Below are 15,491 nucleotides of genomic sequence, written 5' to 3' on the forward strand. Positions count from 1 at the left end.
AGTCCCCCACCCAGAGTACATTTTGTGCCCTTGCTACCCTCAGTGCTTCCTCCAAGTGGTGCTCACATGGAGGAGGACTGATTCATCAACTGAGGGAGGGCAGTTGGTGGTAATCAGCAGGAGGTTTCCTTGCCCATGTTTGACCTGATGCCATGAGATCCAGAGTCAATGTTGAGGACTCCCAGGGCCACTCCCTCCTGACTGTATATCACTGTACTGCCACTTCTGGTGGGTCTGTCCTGCCGGTGGGACAGGACATACCCAGGGATGGTGATGGAAGAGTCTGGGACGTTGGCTGAAAGGTATGATTCTGTGAGTATGGCTATGACAGGCTGTTGCTTGACTGTGGGACAGCTCTCCCAATTTTGGCACAAGTCCCCAGATGTTAGTAAGGAGGATCTTGCAGGGTCGACTGGGCTTGGTTTGCCCTTGTCGTGTCCGGTGCCTAGTGGTCTGATGCCGGGTGGTCCGTCCGCTTTTATTCTTATTATGACTTTTCGTAGCGAGATTTTACAACTGAGTGGCTTGCTAGGCCATTTCAGAGGGCATTTACGAATCAACCACATTGCTGTGGGTCTGGAGTCACATATAGGCCAGACCGGGTTTCCTTCCCTGAAGGACATTAGGGAACCAGATGGGTTTTTATGACAATCCGGTAGTTTCATGGCCACCATTACTGATACTCGTATTTTAATTCCAGATTTTTATTTAATTAATTGAATTTAATTAATTAAGTGATTGAATTTTAATTTGCCAGCTGAACTCATTTGAACTCATGACTCCGGATTACTAGTCCAGTAACATAACCACTATGCTACCGTACCCTTGTCTGGAGTTAGACTGCAATTTTTGCAACACTGTGAAGCAAAAACTGCTGAAGGCACTTGCAGTATAAATACACCTTTCGATGGAGGGTAAAGCTACCACTGCTCTGCCTGAATAGAGCAAACTGCCCTCTAACACCTAACAGAGATAAGATTATTCTTTAGGTCAGTAATAGTTTTTTTCACCCTGCATTAAAATTACCAGGAAACCATTGACACTTTTTATTACCAATTCTTCCATTTATTAAATTCGTTCATGAGATGTGGGTGTTACTGACATAGCCAGCATTTATTGCCCATCCCTAATTGCCCTTGAGAAGGTGGTGGTGAGCCGCCTTCTTGAACCTCTGCAGTCCGTGTGGTGAAGGTTCTCCCACAGTGCTGTCAGGTAGGGAGTTCCAGGATTTTGACCCAGCGACGATGAAGGAACGGCTGATATATTTCCAAGTCCGGATGGTGTGTGACTTGGAGGGGAACGTGCGGGTGGTGTTGTTCCCAAGTGCCTGCTGCCCTTGACACCTACAGACGCTGAAAGACACCCTCGTAAGAACGGGATATGACGCTCGACTCGTCGATCGACAGTTCTGATGGGCCACAGTGAAAAATCGCATAGACCTCTTCAGAAGACTAACACGGGACGCAACCAACAGAGTACCCTTTGTCGTCCAGTACTTCCCCGGAGCGGAGAAACTACGCCATGTTCTCCGCAGCCTTCAACATGTCATCGATGACGACGAACAACTTGCTAAGGCCATCCCCACACCTCCACTACTCGCCTTCAAACAGCCACCCAACCTCAAATAGACCATCGTTCGCAGCAAATTACCCAGCTTTCAGGAGAACAGCGTCCACGACACCACACAACCCTGCCACGGCAACCTCTGCAAGACATGCCAGATCATCGACACAGATACCACCATCACACGAGAGGACACCACCCACCAGGTACATGGTTCATACTCCTGTGACTCGGCCAACGTTGTCTACCTCATACGTTGCAGGAAAGGATGCCCCGGAGCATGGTATATTGGCGAGACCATGCAGACGCTGCGACAACGGATGAACGGACACCGCGCAACAATCGCCAAACAGGAGGGTTCCCTCCCAGTCGGGGAACACTTTAGCAGTCAAGGACATTCAGCCACCGATCTTCGGGTAAGCGTTCTCCAAGGCGGCCTTCGAGACACACGACAACGCAAAATCGTCGAGCAGAAATTGATAGCCAAGTTTCGCACCCATGAGGACGGCCTCAACCGGGATCTTGGGTTCATGTCACGCTACACGTAACCCCACCAGCGAAAAAAAGTTATCTGTTTTTAATACAACGGGTCATTCTCTGTCTTTCTCTTCCTTTCGGATGTTTCTCTCTCTCTCTCTCTGTCTTTTGTTCTGGCCGTTTGTGTATTCGGTGGTCCTGTAGGTAACATCTCTCTGTCTGAACACTTTGATTGCCTTGACAACGGGCAGTTGGAAAGATTATCTGTAATCACCAGGTATTGTTCTCTGACTATAAATGCGACAACCTTCCATGGAATCCGAATCCCACACTCACCTGACGAAGGAGAAAGCCTCCGAAAGCTTGTGATTTTCAAGTAAAACAGTTGGACTTTCACCTGGTGTTGTAAGATTCCTTACATTTGTCCTTCTAGGTGGTAGAGGTCGCGGGTTTGGGAGGTGCCGTCCAAGAAACCTTGGCGAGTTGCTGCAGTGCATCCTGTAGTTATAGTAATTCTTGCATTAATAATTACAAGTTGTGCCCTTCCTATTTGATATTGGGGGGGTGGGGAGAGAGGGGGTTGTTGTTGGATGAGCAAGAGTTCTCTTTGCCGCCCCCTGGTGGTTAGTAAGAGGGAGCGGAAGTGAGTGGAGGCAGCGGGGCGGAAGTGAGAGGAGGCAGCGGGGCGGAAGTGAGGTCCGTGGGTAAGGGGGGTGAGTGAGAGAGTCGGAGTCGGGAGGGCGGCGCTGGAAAAGTGCAGCAGGTAAGAAGAGCGGCCAGTCAGCGTTCTGTGCGGTAACCAAGGACACCCCCCACCCCTCCACCCCTCCACCGGCGGAGACACAGCTGCCTGACCCCCTGGTGAGGACAGTGTGACCGGGGGGGGGGGGGGTTGGGGAGTTTGCGGCCTGGTAAATTCCAGGTTGTCTTTGAGCCCAGTGGTCGCCAAAAAGCTTCACGGTTCTGGGACTGGGACTAAATGTCAGCCTAGGCTCGGTGGTCGCCCTCTGGCCTCTGTATTTATACTAAATGGTTAGCATTGAGAGGAGGGAGGGGGGGGGGGGGGGGGAGGGGAGGGAGGGGAGAGAGAGAGAGGGAGGGGGGGGAAGTGCTTCTGGTTTTTTGCAACAACACTGACCTTCTGGAGTGCAGATTGGGTGTGAAGATGCAAATTGGCCACATTGAAAATAGTAAACAATTTTACAACACCAAGTTATAGTCCAACAAATTTATTTTAAATTTCACAAGCTTTCGGAGGCTTCCTCCTTCCTCAGGTGAACGGTGTGGAAGGAGGAAGCCTCCGAAAGCTTGTGAAATTTAAAATAAATTTGTTGGACTATAACTTGGTGTTGTAAAATTGTTTACTATTGTCAACCCCAGTCCATCACCGGCATCTCCACAACATTGAAAATAGGAGCAGGAGTCGACCATTCAGCCCTTCTCCGCCATTCAGTAGGACATATTGGCCTTGGAGGGAGTGCAGCGTAGGTTTACTAGAATGATACCCGGACTTCAAGGGTTAAGTTACGAGGAGAGATTACACAAATTGGGGTTGTGTTCTCTGGAGTTTTGAAGATTAGGGGGGTGATCTGATCGAAGTTTATAAGATATTAATGGGAACCGATAGGGTGGATAGAGTGAAACTATTTCTGCTGGTTGGGGATTTTAGGAGTAGGGGGCACAGTCTAAAAATTAGAGCCAGACCTTTCGGGAGCGAGATTAGAAAACATTTCTACACACAAAGGGTGGTAGAAGTTTGGAACACTCTTCTGCAAACGGCAATTGATACTAGCTCAATTGCTAAATTTAAATCTGAGATAGATAGCTTTTTTGGCAACCAAAGGTATTAAGGGATATGAGCCAAAGGCAGGAATATGGAGTTAGATCACAGATCAGCCGTGATCTTATCAAATGCGGAGCAGGCACGAGGGGCTGAATGGCCTACTCCTGTTCCTATGTTCCTATCATGGCTGATCCTCTATCTCAATACCATATTCCCGCTCTCTCCCCATACCCCTTGATGCCTTCTGTGTTTAGAAATCTATCTATCTCCTTAAATACATTCAGTGACTTGACCTCCACAGCCTTCTGTGGTAGAGAATTCCACAGGTTCACCACCCTCTGAGTGAAGAAATTTCTCCTTGTCTCAGTCCTAAATGTCCTACCCCGTATCCTGAGACAGTGACCCCTCGTTCAACACTGAACTTCTGGAAGATGCAAATTGCCTCCCAAGTAAAGTGAGAAAGAACTTGCATTTATTGATTGCCTTTCCTGACCTCAGGATGTCCCAAAAGCGTTTTAGGAACAGGAGAAGGCCGTTCAGCCCCTCGAGCCTCTTCCACCATTCAGTTAGATCATGGCTGATCTTTATCTTAACTCCATCTACCTGCCTTGGTTCCACATCCCTTGATACTCTTACATAACAAAAATCTATCAATCTCAGTTTTAACATTTTCAATTGCCCCCCCCCCCCCCCCCAGCCTCAACAGCCAATGAAGTACTTTTTGAATGGCTATCACTGTTGTTATGTAAGAGACTCCTCCTTATCCAGGGAGCCTGGGTCCTCTTCTTGCTGCTGTCATGTCGGGTCATGAAGCTGGCTTCATGTTTACAGTGTAACTGCAACATGAGCGCAAAGTGAGAGTTGTAGTGTGAGGAGCGATGACTTAAAATTAGCAGTGGGCAATAGGACTCCAGTGGAGAAGAAAATTGCCATTTAAGTATTGCAGCATTCGCGGTGCGGTGCACCATTGGTTCCTAAGCCTTGTTCTTGCCAATCTGTGCCTAAATTCTCTAGACTTGGGTAAATGTCGTGTGTTTCTAAAGGGAGAGTGACTAATCCATGTCGGGCCAACAGCAACTATGTGGAATTTCCGGTAGCTTAGTTTTGGGCGTGACTGTTTCAAAGAAAATGCTACTGTACTAGCTTAACAAGACTTAAGTGTTTTATGTCAAATTCTAATCATGTTGGCATCACATGAACAATTATATTGATACGGGTTAATCCTAAATTTTAAGACCCTTCACTCGATGACTCAAAAGACAAGGGCAGCAGGTGCATGGGAACATCATCACCTCCAAGTCTCACACCATCACGACTTGGACACTCTCTCTTCTTTCATCATTGCCGAGTCAGTATCATGGAACTCTGTACCTAACTGTCTTGTGAGAGAGCAACTGCACCACACGGACTGCAGCGATTCAAGAAGTAGGCCCACCACCAGTGGATGTTTAAGTCCTGCATTATGCAGAAATGATGACTTGATGTCATTGAATGCTCTTAATGAACTGAGTAGCAGTGATTATCAAACATAGGGATAGAGTTTCCGCTTTGGGCACAATCAGCAAATTGAGCGCAAAATACGCTTGAAATTGTGCTGGTTGGGTTACAGTTCAAGTTTCCATTAAAATCCATTTGCACAATCACAAACATAAAATCTTCCATGACCCAGCAATTGGGCAGCTTACTAGAACGTAATTGCTTTTTTTTTCTTTGCGTTAAAAAGTATTCCTTGATGTATTAAGAGTGGTAACCTGGCGCAGTTTTATTAATGACCGTACGACATTACAAGAACATGGGAAGCTGACAATGAATTTACCACCAAAAATCAGCATTTTTAATCTCTGTATCTAGTCCTGCACAGAGTAACCTGATTTTAAATCACTGAAATGACTCAGAAAACTATACTTAACCATTTACTATTTACTAGTTTCGTTGGTGTACATTAGTCTTGTTAAAAAATATTTAATTTACTAAGTAAAAACGTGCCTACAAGTGCTTGTGCGCCTTAGGAAATGAGTGCAATTTGAAGACCCTCCTCGAACGGCCGCGATCGGCAGAAGCTCGTTATTTCGATCTGGGGACATGGCCAGTTTTGTGGGCGGGGCAAGGTCGTTACAGATTGCGGAATCTCGATTTACACCTGACGTAACTTACGCTTGAGTTTGCGTGATCTTTTGCGCTGGTTCGGCCGGACTGCACAAGTAGAGCAAACTCTTAGTCATAAAATCTACGTAGTGCAGACTCGTCTCCCACTTGCACGGATGTGGGACTGTCATAAGCACCACAGGCTTGTATTAGGAATAGAAAGTTGTTGGGTCAAGTTTTAAACATAAATTCAAAGCCAGTGGAATGGATCCAATTGGAACACCCGTCAGAATTTGTAAGAATGATACCGGGGCTAAAAGGGTTAAATTATGAGGGCAGGTGGCATAGACTGGGCTTGGATTCCCTGGAGAATAGAAAACTAAGAGGTGATATAATTGAGGTGTTTGAGATGATTAAAGGAATTGATAGGGTAGATAGAGAGAAACTATTTCCTCTGGTGGGGGAGTCTAGAACAAGGGGACACAACCTTCAAATTAGAGCCAGGCCATTCAGGGGTGATGTCAGGAAGCACTTTTTCACACAAAGGCTAGTGGAAATCTGGAACTCTCTTTCCCCCCCCCCCCCCCCCCCCCCCCCCCCAAAAAAAAAGCTATTGAGGCTGGGGGTCAATTGAATGGTTAAAATACAGATGAGCCAATTTTACTAAGATGAGATGTGATTTAGCAAAAGTGGACTTGAAACAGCTACCTGAAGGTAAATCAGTGTCAGAGCAGTGGGAGGCATTCAAGGAGGCGATAGTGAGGGTTCAGAGCAAATACGTTCCCACAAAAAAAAAGGTTGGGACTCCCAAATCTAGAGCCCCCTGGATGTCAAGGAGCAGACAGGGTAGGATAAGACCAAAAAAGGGAAGCTTATATCAGATACTGAGAGCTCAATACTGCAGAAAGCCTGGAGGAGTATAAAAAGTGCAGGGGTGAAATTAAAAAGGAAATTAGAGCAGAGAGAGAGCATGAAAAAATATTGGCAAGTAAAACCCAAAGATGTTTTATAAATACATTAAGAGCAAGAGGATAACTAAGGAAAGAGTAGGGCCTATTAGTGACCAAAAAGATAACCTATGTATGGAGGTGGAAGATGTGGGTATGGTTCTTAATGAATACTTTGCGTCAGTCTTCAGAAAAGAGAGGGACGATGCAGAGATTGTAGTTAAGGAGGAGGAGTGTGAAATATTGGATGGGATAAACATAGTGAGAGAGGAAATATTAGGGGGATTAGCATCATTGAAAGTAGATAATTCGCCAGGCCCAGATAAAATGTATCCCAGGCTGTTAAGAGAAGCAAGAGAGGAAATAGTGGAGGCTCTGACCATCATTTTCCAATCCTCACTGTCTGCAGGCATGGTGCCGAAGGACTGGAGGACTGCTACATGGTACCATTTAAAAAGGGAGAAAGGGGTAGACCGAGTAATTACAGACCAGTCAGCCTAACCTCGGTGGTGAGCAAATTATTGGAAAGAATTGAGGGACAATATTAATCGTCATTTAGAAAGGCACAGGTTAATCAAGGACAGTCAGCATGGATTTGTTAAGGGAAGCTCATGTCTGACGAACTTGGTTTGAATTTTTTGAGGAGGTAACAAGGAGGGTCGACGAGGGGTAGCGCGTTTGATGTAGTCTACGTGGATTTTAGCAAGGCTTTGGACAAGGTCCCACACGGCAGACTGGTCAGAAAAGTAAAAGCCCATGGGATCCAAGGGAAAGTGGCAAGTTGGATTCAAAATTGGCTCGGTGGCAGGAAGGTCGACAGGTGTTTTTGTGATTGGAGGTTGTTTTCATTGGGGTTCGGCAGGGCTCAGTATTAGGTCCCTTGATTTTTATGGCATATATCGATGATTTAGACTTAAATGTAGGGAGCATGATTAAGAAGTTTGCAGATGATATAGAAATTAGCAGTGTGGCTGACAATGAGGAAGAAAGCTGTAGACTGCAGGAAGATATCAATGGACTGGTCAAGTAGGCATAGAAGTGGCAGGTGGAATTCAATCAGAAGTGTGAGTTAATGCATTTGGTGAGGGCAAACAAGGCAAGGGAGTACACAATTAATGGGAGGATACTGAGAAGTGTAGAGGAACAAAGGGACCTTGGAGTGCACGTCGACAGATCCCTGAAGGTAGCAAGACAGGTAGATAGCGTGGTTAAGAAGGCCTATAGGATACTTTCCCTTATTAGCCGAGGCATAGAATATAAGAGCAGGGAGGTTATGCTGAAACTGTATAAAAGACTAATTAATCCACAGCTCAAGTACTGCATACAGTTCTGGTCGTCACATTCCAGGAAAGATGTGATTGCACTAGAGAGGGTACAGAGGAGATTTATGAGGATGTTGCCAGGAGTGGAGAATTTTAGCTATGAGGAAAGATTGGATAGGCTGGGGTTGTTCTCATTGGAACAAAGGAGGCTGAGGAGAGATTTCATTGAGGTGTATAAAATTATGAGGGGCCTAGATAGAGTGGATAGGAAGGACCAGTTCCCTTAGCAGAGAGGTCAAAAACCAGGGGACATAGATTTAAAGTAATTGGTAAAAGGATTAGCGGGGAGTTGAGAATTCTTTTCACCCAGAGGGTGGCGGCGGTCTGGAGCTCACTGCCTGAAAGGGTGGTAGAGGCAGAAACCCTCATTGCATTTAAAAAGTACTTGGATATGCACCTGAAGTGCCGTAACCTACAATGTTATGGACCAAGAGCTGGAACGTGGGATTAGGCTGGATAGCTCTTCTTCGGCCAGCACAGAAACGATGGGCCGAGTGGCCTCCTTCTGTGCCATCAATTTCTATGATCAGCCATGATCTAATTGAACAGCGGGATAGGCTCGAGGGGCTGAATGGCCTAATCTTCCTATGTCCCTATCCCATTCCCAGTATTGTGCATGATATGATTCATGGAAAGTGGTCTCATTCAGTGTGATTTTGTTTGCTTTAGCATGTCCCACAGAAGCTGTTTCCTTGGAGCCAGGATACCATTGGAAGTAGACTTGATGGTGAAACAGCTGAAGGATTTAGACAAAGATATCTTCAGAAAAATAATCAAAGGTGAATATTGACATTTATGACTCGGGCTTGTGATTTGTCTAAACAAATGGTCATTAAGTGATGTGTTTTCTTAGGTTAAAAAGATAAAGATTGATAGTTATAACATGACGTCTGAAATATATATTGTCAGCATGTCATAGTTGATGTATAGCATCTTGACTGTCCTCTTTCGTGACGCAAACCCCTTTCCCCAGGGTGTCTCTTAACTCTTGATCTTAGCTGACACTTAAATGGGGGAGTGCTGCACTGTCTGAGGTGCTGTCTTTTGGATAAGACAATAAACTGAGCCCGTCTGCCGCCTTGGGTAAACGTAGAAGATGAGCAGGAGAGGTCTCATGCTGTCCTGGCCAATATTTATCCCTCAGCCAACATCACCAAAACAGATTATCTGGTCATTATCTCATTGTTGTTTGTGGGACCTTGCTGTGCGCAAATTGACTGCCAAGTTTCCCTACAATCCAACAATGACTACACTTCAAAAAGTATTACGTTGGCTGTAAAGCACTTTGGGACTTCCTGAGGTCATGAATGGCGCTATACAAATAAAGTCCTTTTCCTTTCCTTTTTATAATGTCCCAAGTTTATCCAAGACTCGAATACTCCTTGTGCAAACAAAATAGCTTGTCTTCTGGTAGGTGTCCTCGAGCCTCCAATCTCTCTCTCTCTCTCACACAGCTGTTCTTGTCTCTATTTTACCAATGCTACCATAGTTATTGTTCCTCTGAACGTTCCCCTCTTCATCGAGCTTGCGATGTGCCATCGCGCACAATCTTCCTCCACTCTGTATCTTCATTGTGCTGGAATCAAGGTCCATTGCACCATTTCCTTCTCTTAACTTATTCTTCCCAGAACTTCAAAACCACGGGTCCCTCACCCCCACCCCCAGTATTCTCTTCCTCCCACTGTCTCTTACTCTTTTCTACCTGTATAGTATTAATCAGCTATGGTGCTCAGTTTAAAAAAAAAAGTATTTTAAATGCAACTTTCTGGAATCGAGTGCCAACAAAACTATTGTCATTATTAAAAATGCTTGTTGCTTCTCTGTGTTTTAATGGGGCAGTACATTCGTCATGGTTAACATGAAGCAATTTGTCAGAATTCAAGTGGTTTTTAAAAAGTTAAGCAAACTAATATGTGCGGGCAAAATCTTCTTGAAATAGCCAATTCCTTTTTTTTTGTTGAATAGTACTGTAGTAAGCATGATTGTGTCCCGTAGCGGTCGTGAACTCGCTGGAAGGAAAAGACTCCAAAGAGTCTGTGAGGAGCATCACCGAGACTGAGAGCCTATCTGAGGAGCAACTAAGTTATATCCTAGCAGGCATGTACACGCTGCTCAGAGAAGCTCTGCGGCTACCACAGTCTTCCCTCAAACAAGAGGTGAGTGAAGCTCAGGCTATCGCTGTAGATAAGAGTCTGTTAAAAGCCACCCCTGCGCACTGAACAGCTTAACCTGCATTTTATGTACGTGAGCTTGCTCATTATCGTAACCAATTTGTCAGAAAAATCTGCAGCAAGTGATGGTAATGGGGAAATTCCACAGGAAGACTGAAATTTCAATATATATTGAAGGGTCGTAAGGTTTTTAAGGTCAGTCATATTAGGTAAAACAAATGCACTCTGGATGAGTTGTGCAGGTTATGAAAATTCTCATCCTTACTAGTATTGGGATGTACTAGTTGTGTGTGTATATATAATTCTGCAGCATCGCTATGTAAATGCTGTTGAATTGATGTAAATTGAAGAACATGGCTTCTGATTGAAGTTTTATTTGATTTCTTCAGGTTTTTAAGGAAGATCTAAGGGACCTCAGGTAATTATTAATATTTTCCCCCTATTTTGAGGGTGGCATTTAATGGTGAGACAAAAGGTGCTCTCGTTGCATCCCTTTACTGAGTTCATTTGTTCCTATTGATGGTTTGATCTGTGCATCTGAGAAAGCGAGAGGTTTTTTTTGTTGCCTGTCCTGTAGCTTTTGTTCAGTGATTTCCTGCAAAATGACGTGTGGGGTTGACGGTGAATTGCGTGTTTAGTTTCACTGCAGTACATTACCACACTAGGAATTGTAAAAATAACTTGTCCGGGCCTGTGTACAGCAAGGTTTTAATTTAAAATGTTTCCCTTCTGTAGTATAGACATACGTTATGAATGAAACCAGCATGTGGTGTTGCTCACAGTAAATGGGAGGATACGTTGACAGAAGCAAATTAAGTGACGGAGCTGTTGTCAAAGATCAGTAGCAGTCGCTCTGCTTCTGACACCAGTGCAAAATGTCAGAGATGGACGATTTTTGGCCTTGAAAAGTGGAGTGACTGGCACCTGCCCCTGGAGCCCGTGACAAGGAAAACCCAAAGATGTTTTATAAATACATTAAGAGCAAGAGGATAACTAAGGAAAGAGTAGGGCCTATTAGGGACCAAAAAGGTAAACTATGTGTGGAGGCAGAAGATGTGGGTATGGTTCTTAATGAATACTTTGCGTCTGTCTTCACAAAAGAGGGGGACGATGCAGACATTGTAGTTATGGAGGAGGAGTGTGAAATATTGGATGGGATAAACATAGTGAGGGAGGATGTATTAAGGGGATTAGCATCTTTGAAAATAGATGAATTGGCAGACCCGGATGAAATGTATCCCAGGCTGTTAAGAGAAGCAAGGTAGGAAATAGCGGAGGCTCCGACCATCATTTTCCAATCCTTTCTGGCTACAGGCGTGGTGTTGGAGGACTGCTAGCATTGTACCGTTGTTTAAAAATGGAGAAAGGGATAGACCGAGTAATTATAGGTCAGTCAGCCTAACCTCAGTGGTGGGCAAATTATTAGAAACAATTCTGAGGGACGGTATTAATTGTCATTTAGAAAGGCTCGGATTAATCAAGGACAGTCAGCATGGATTTGTTAAGGGAAGGTCATGTCTGACTAACTTGATTGAATTTTTTGAGGAGGTAAAAAGGAGGGTCGATGAGGGTAGTCGACATGAATTTTAGCAAGGCTTTTGACAAGGTCCCACATGGCAGACTGGTCAGAAAAGTAAAAGCCCGTGGGATCCAAGAGAAAGTGGCAAGTTGGATCCAAAGTTGGCTCAGCCCCAGGGACGCAAAGGGTAATGATCGGGTGCTTTTGTGACTGGAAGGCTGTTTCCAGTGGGGTTCCGCAGGGCTCAGTACTCGGTCTCTTGCTTTTTGTGGTATATGTCAATGATTTAGACATAAGTGTAGGGGGCATGATTAAGAAGTTTGCAGATGATACAAAAATTGGTCATGTGGTTGATAGTGAGGAAGAAAGCTGTAGACTGCAGAAAGATATCAGTGGACTGGTCAGGTGGGCAGAAAGGTGGCAAATGGAATTCAATCAGGAGAAGTGTGAGTTAATGCATTTGGGGAAGGCAAACAAGGCAAGGGAATACACAATAAATGGGAGTATACTTAGTGGTGTAGAGGAACAGAGGGACCTTGGAGTGCATGTCTCAGATCCCTGAAGGTAGCAGGACAGGTAGATAAATTGGTTAAGAAGGCCTATAGGATACTTTCCTTTATCAGCCGAGGTATAGAATATAAGCACAGGGAGGTTATGCTTGAAATGTATAAAACGCTAGTTAGGCCACAGCTTGAGTACTGCCTACCGTTCTGGTCACCACATTATAGGAAAGATGTGATTGCACCATAGATGGTACAAAGGAGATTTACGAGGATGTTGCCAGGATTGGAGAATTTTAGCTATGAGGAAAGATTGGATCGGCTGGAGTTGTTTTCTTTGGAACAGAGGAGGCTGATGGGAGGTACAATTGAGGTGTATAAAATTATGACGGGACTAGATAGAGTGGATGGGAAGAATCTACTTCCCTTAGCATAGAGGTCAATAACCAGGGGATATAGATTTAAAGTAATTGGTAGAAGGATTAGAGGGGTGCTGAGGAAAAATGTGTTCACCCAGAGGGTGATGACGGTCTGGAACTCTCTGCCTGAAAGGGTGGTAGAGGCAGAAACCCTCAACTCATTTAAAAAGTACTCGGATATGCACCTGAAGTGCCGTAACCTACAAGGCTACAGACCAAGAGCTGGAAAGTGGGATTAGGCTGGATGGCTCTTTTTTTGGCCAGCACAGACACGATGGGCCAAATGGCCGCCTCCCGTGCTTTAAATTTCTATGATTCTGTGACACAGTTTCACTTGTGTTCCCCTCCGGCGATCGTCCCTAGTCACTGGGGAAGATGGTGGCCCCTGACCAAAAAAAAAAAGTTGCATGGGCAGCTATTTAAATGTGGTGGAAATTGCCCCCATATATTAAATGAGACACCTGGCATTGCAGAACGAAAGGAGTTGCATTCGCATAGCACCTTTTCAAGTCCTCGGACGTCCCCAAAGTTCCCCATGGCTTTCAAATTAAGCTGATGGAACTCCTCTTCTCAGGCAAGAAAATAGAGTGTTTGATTAGGGAATGAAAGTCATCGCAGGGAGATTCATGGAGTCATAAGGGAGGGGGTGTTTATTTCACACCTGCATTCTTTGCCTGAGCCTCCCGATGATTGCGTGCCAGTGCGCTACCCCCCCCCCACGTTTACCACTGAAGGGGTGGTGCATCTGATTTTTCCATACCGATTAAGCCATCATGGAAGTATGGATGGTAGAAACTGGGATGGAGGACTACGTCCTCTAATTCTAGAGTGCACTTATGATACTGAAGGGTGCGATTTGCACAAGGCAGTTGGAGAGTTCTCAACCTTATAATATTCTCTGCAAAACGTTTACGTATAAAAAAATATTGGCTGGAGGTATCAAAAAGGTCTCTGTGGCCAGGGGGGCTCTTGAATTTTACTCCTGGTACTTCAAAAAGTTCTGAAAAGCAGAGCAACACTTTCAGCCGTACTTGGACCTGCAGTCCTTAATCACCTCACTGCACATTATCCAAACATTCATTTTTTGTGATTACTGTAAAAAGTGTTAAGAAGGACTCGTGATTAAGTGGTAGAACCCGTGAATGTCATTTTTATTTCAAAGACAAAAGTTCACTATTAAAATGCATCAGCCAAAACGATCACTGGTTCTGTTCCACAGATAAATCCTTATTGGTGCCCTGAACAGCACAACTTTTATTTCTAAGTGACTGCTCTTCACTTTTTTTTAGCTACTGTTAACTAATTTTGTCGATGGAAAATCTGTAGAGGATGCATCAAGCAAAGTGTGAACTTTTACTGATGCAGGAAAGAGCTATATTCAACATCAAGAAAATATACCAGTTATTTTAGTGATCGTACACTGCCGAAGCACAGGATAAGAGATTTTATTAATCGGTGTCCTTTACTTACATTAAAATTGCAGATGCCAGAAATCTGATGTGAGATAGAAAATACTGAAAATGCACAACAGGTGTGTCAGCATCTGTAAAGAAGGAAGACAAGTGAATGTTTTGGGTATCAATCCTACGCCAGAACAGTTGCAGGCGATCTGGTTATGCGTTTTCAGTTGTGAAACAAAAAATAGAAAATGATAGAAACAGCACAGACGGTCAGCATCTGAAAGTTGACTGTGTCAAGGGTTTTCAGTATCTATGAGAGAGAAAAAAAGACAAGTTAATGTTTCAGCCAGAGTCCTTCGGGACTGAAAGATGTACAAATGTTTTAATAGAAGCAGGAAAGAGAAAGAAAGGAAAGGGAGGAACAAATGCACAAGAGAACAACTAATACTGAAGTCATTTTTATGTTCTTAATTCCTTATTTGTATTATGCAAGAGTGCCAGCAGATGGCAGAGGAGCTGGATACTGTGTGTACTCTGGCACTCAAGGTTAGGTATGAAGATTGTTAGTTTAAAGGAAACTGAACGATGATGCTGAGCAAATATTTGTGCTGTACTGCGATGACCAATAAAATGTTATGATTACGCCACTCCCATTTGAGAAAAGGTGAATACAACTTTGTTTCACTTCCAACTTTGTTTCATTTTCATCTACTTGTTTGCAAAATGTGACAGAAAATAATTTTTCAAGGGCTTCAAAAATCTTCAGATTTTCACTTAGCATAGAATCTTACAGCACAGAAGGAGGCCATTCGGCCCATTGTGTCTGTGCTAGCTCTTTGAAAGAGCTATCCGATTAGTCCGGCTCGCCTGCTCTTTCCCCATAGCCCTGCAATTTTCTCCCCTTCAAGTATTTATCCAATTCCTAGGATAAGCTTTCTTTCTAAGTTTGATTTGGTAGCCAATGATAATTTGTGCAATGACGTTCCTCTGCTTTGGTTTCCAATCTATCCGCAACACTGCGACTGGCCTGGTGGAAGTTACCTGTGTGACTGTGGCCTTCTGGACTTCTCTGCCTCCTTTTCATAGAGTTGAAGTTTCCTGTATGTGAAATCTCGGGTTGGCGAGCGCAGGAATGGAAAACCCTGACCAAAATGTTTTTCTTTTATAAATAAAATGTAGTGGAGAGCCAGCGTGAAATTTTAAGAAGGGAGTTTGAAAAGTTTTACCTGGCTAATATCCCTCAACCAACATCACTAAAACAGATTATTGCTGTTTGTGGGACCTTGCTGAACACAAATTGGCTCC

At 44.3% G+C, this 15,491-nt stretch overlaps 1 protein-coding gene across 3 annotated transcripts in view; it reads left to right on the forward strand.

The window, feature by feature from the left end:
- The first annotated feature begins 2,716 nt into the window (after positions 1-2,716).
- commd5 (COMM domain containing 5) overlaps positions 2,717-15,491 on the forward strand; it is a 32,135-nt gene continuing 19,360 nt past the window's right edge. For 2 of the 3 annotated variants that reach the window (XM_067997298.1, XM_067997300.1), the window contains exons 1-4: positions 2,717-2,803; positions 8,847-8,956; positions 10,173-10,333; positions 10,738-10,766. In XM_067997298.1, the coding sequence (XP_067853399.1) occupies positions 8,848-8,956; positions 10,173-10,333; positions 10,738-10,766 (299 nt within the window). In that variant the 5' untranslated portion in view covers positions 2,717-2,803; position 8,847. The other variant, XM_067997299.1, reaches the window with a different exon arrangement.

This window comes from Heptranchias perlo, chromosome 15, assembly GCF_035084215.1.
Source record: "Heptranchias perlo isolate sHepPer1 chromosome 15, sHepPer1.hap1, whole genome shotgun sequence".
In the NCBI taxonomy this organism is placed as follows: domain Eukaryota; kingdom Metazoa; phylum Chordata; class Chondrichthyes; order Hexanchiformes; family Hexanchidae; genus Heptranchias; species Heptranchias perlo.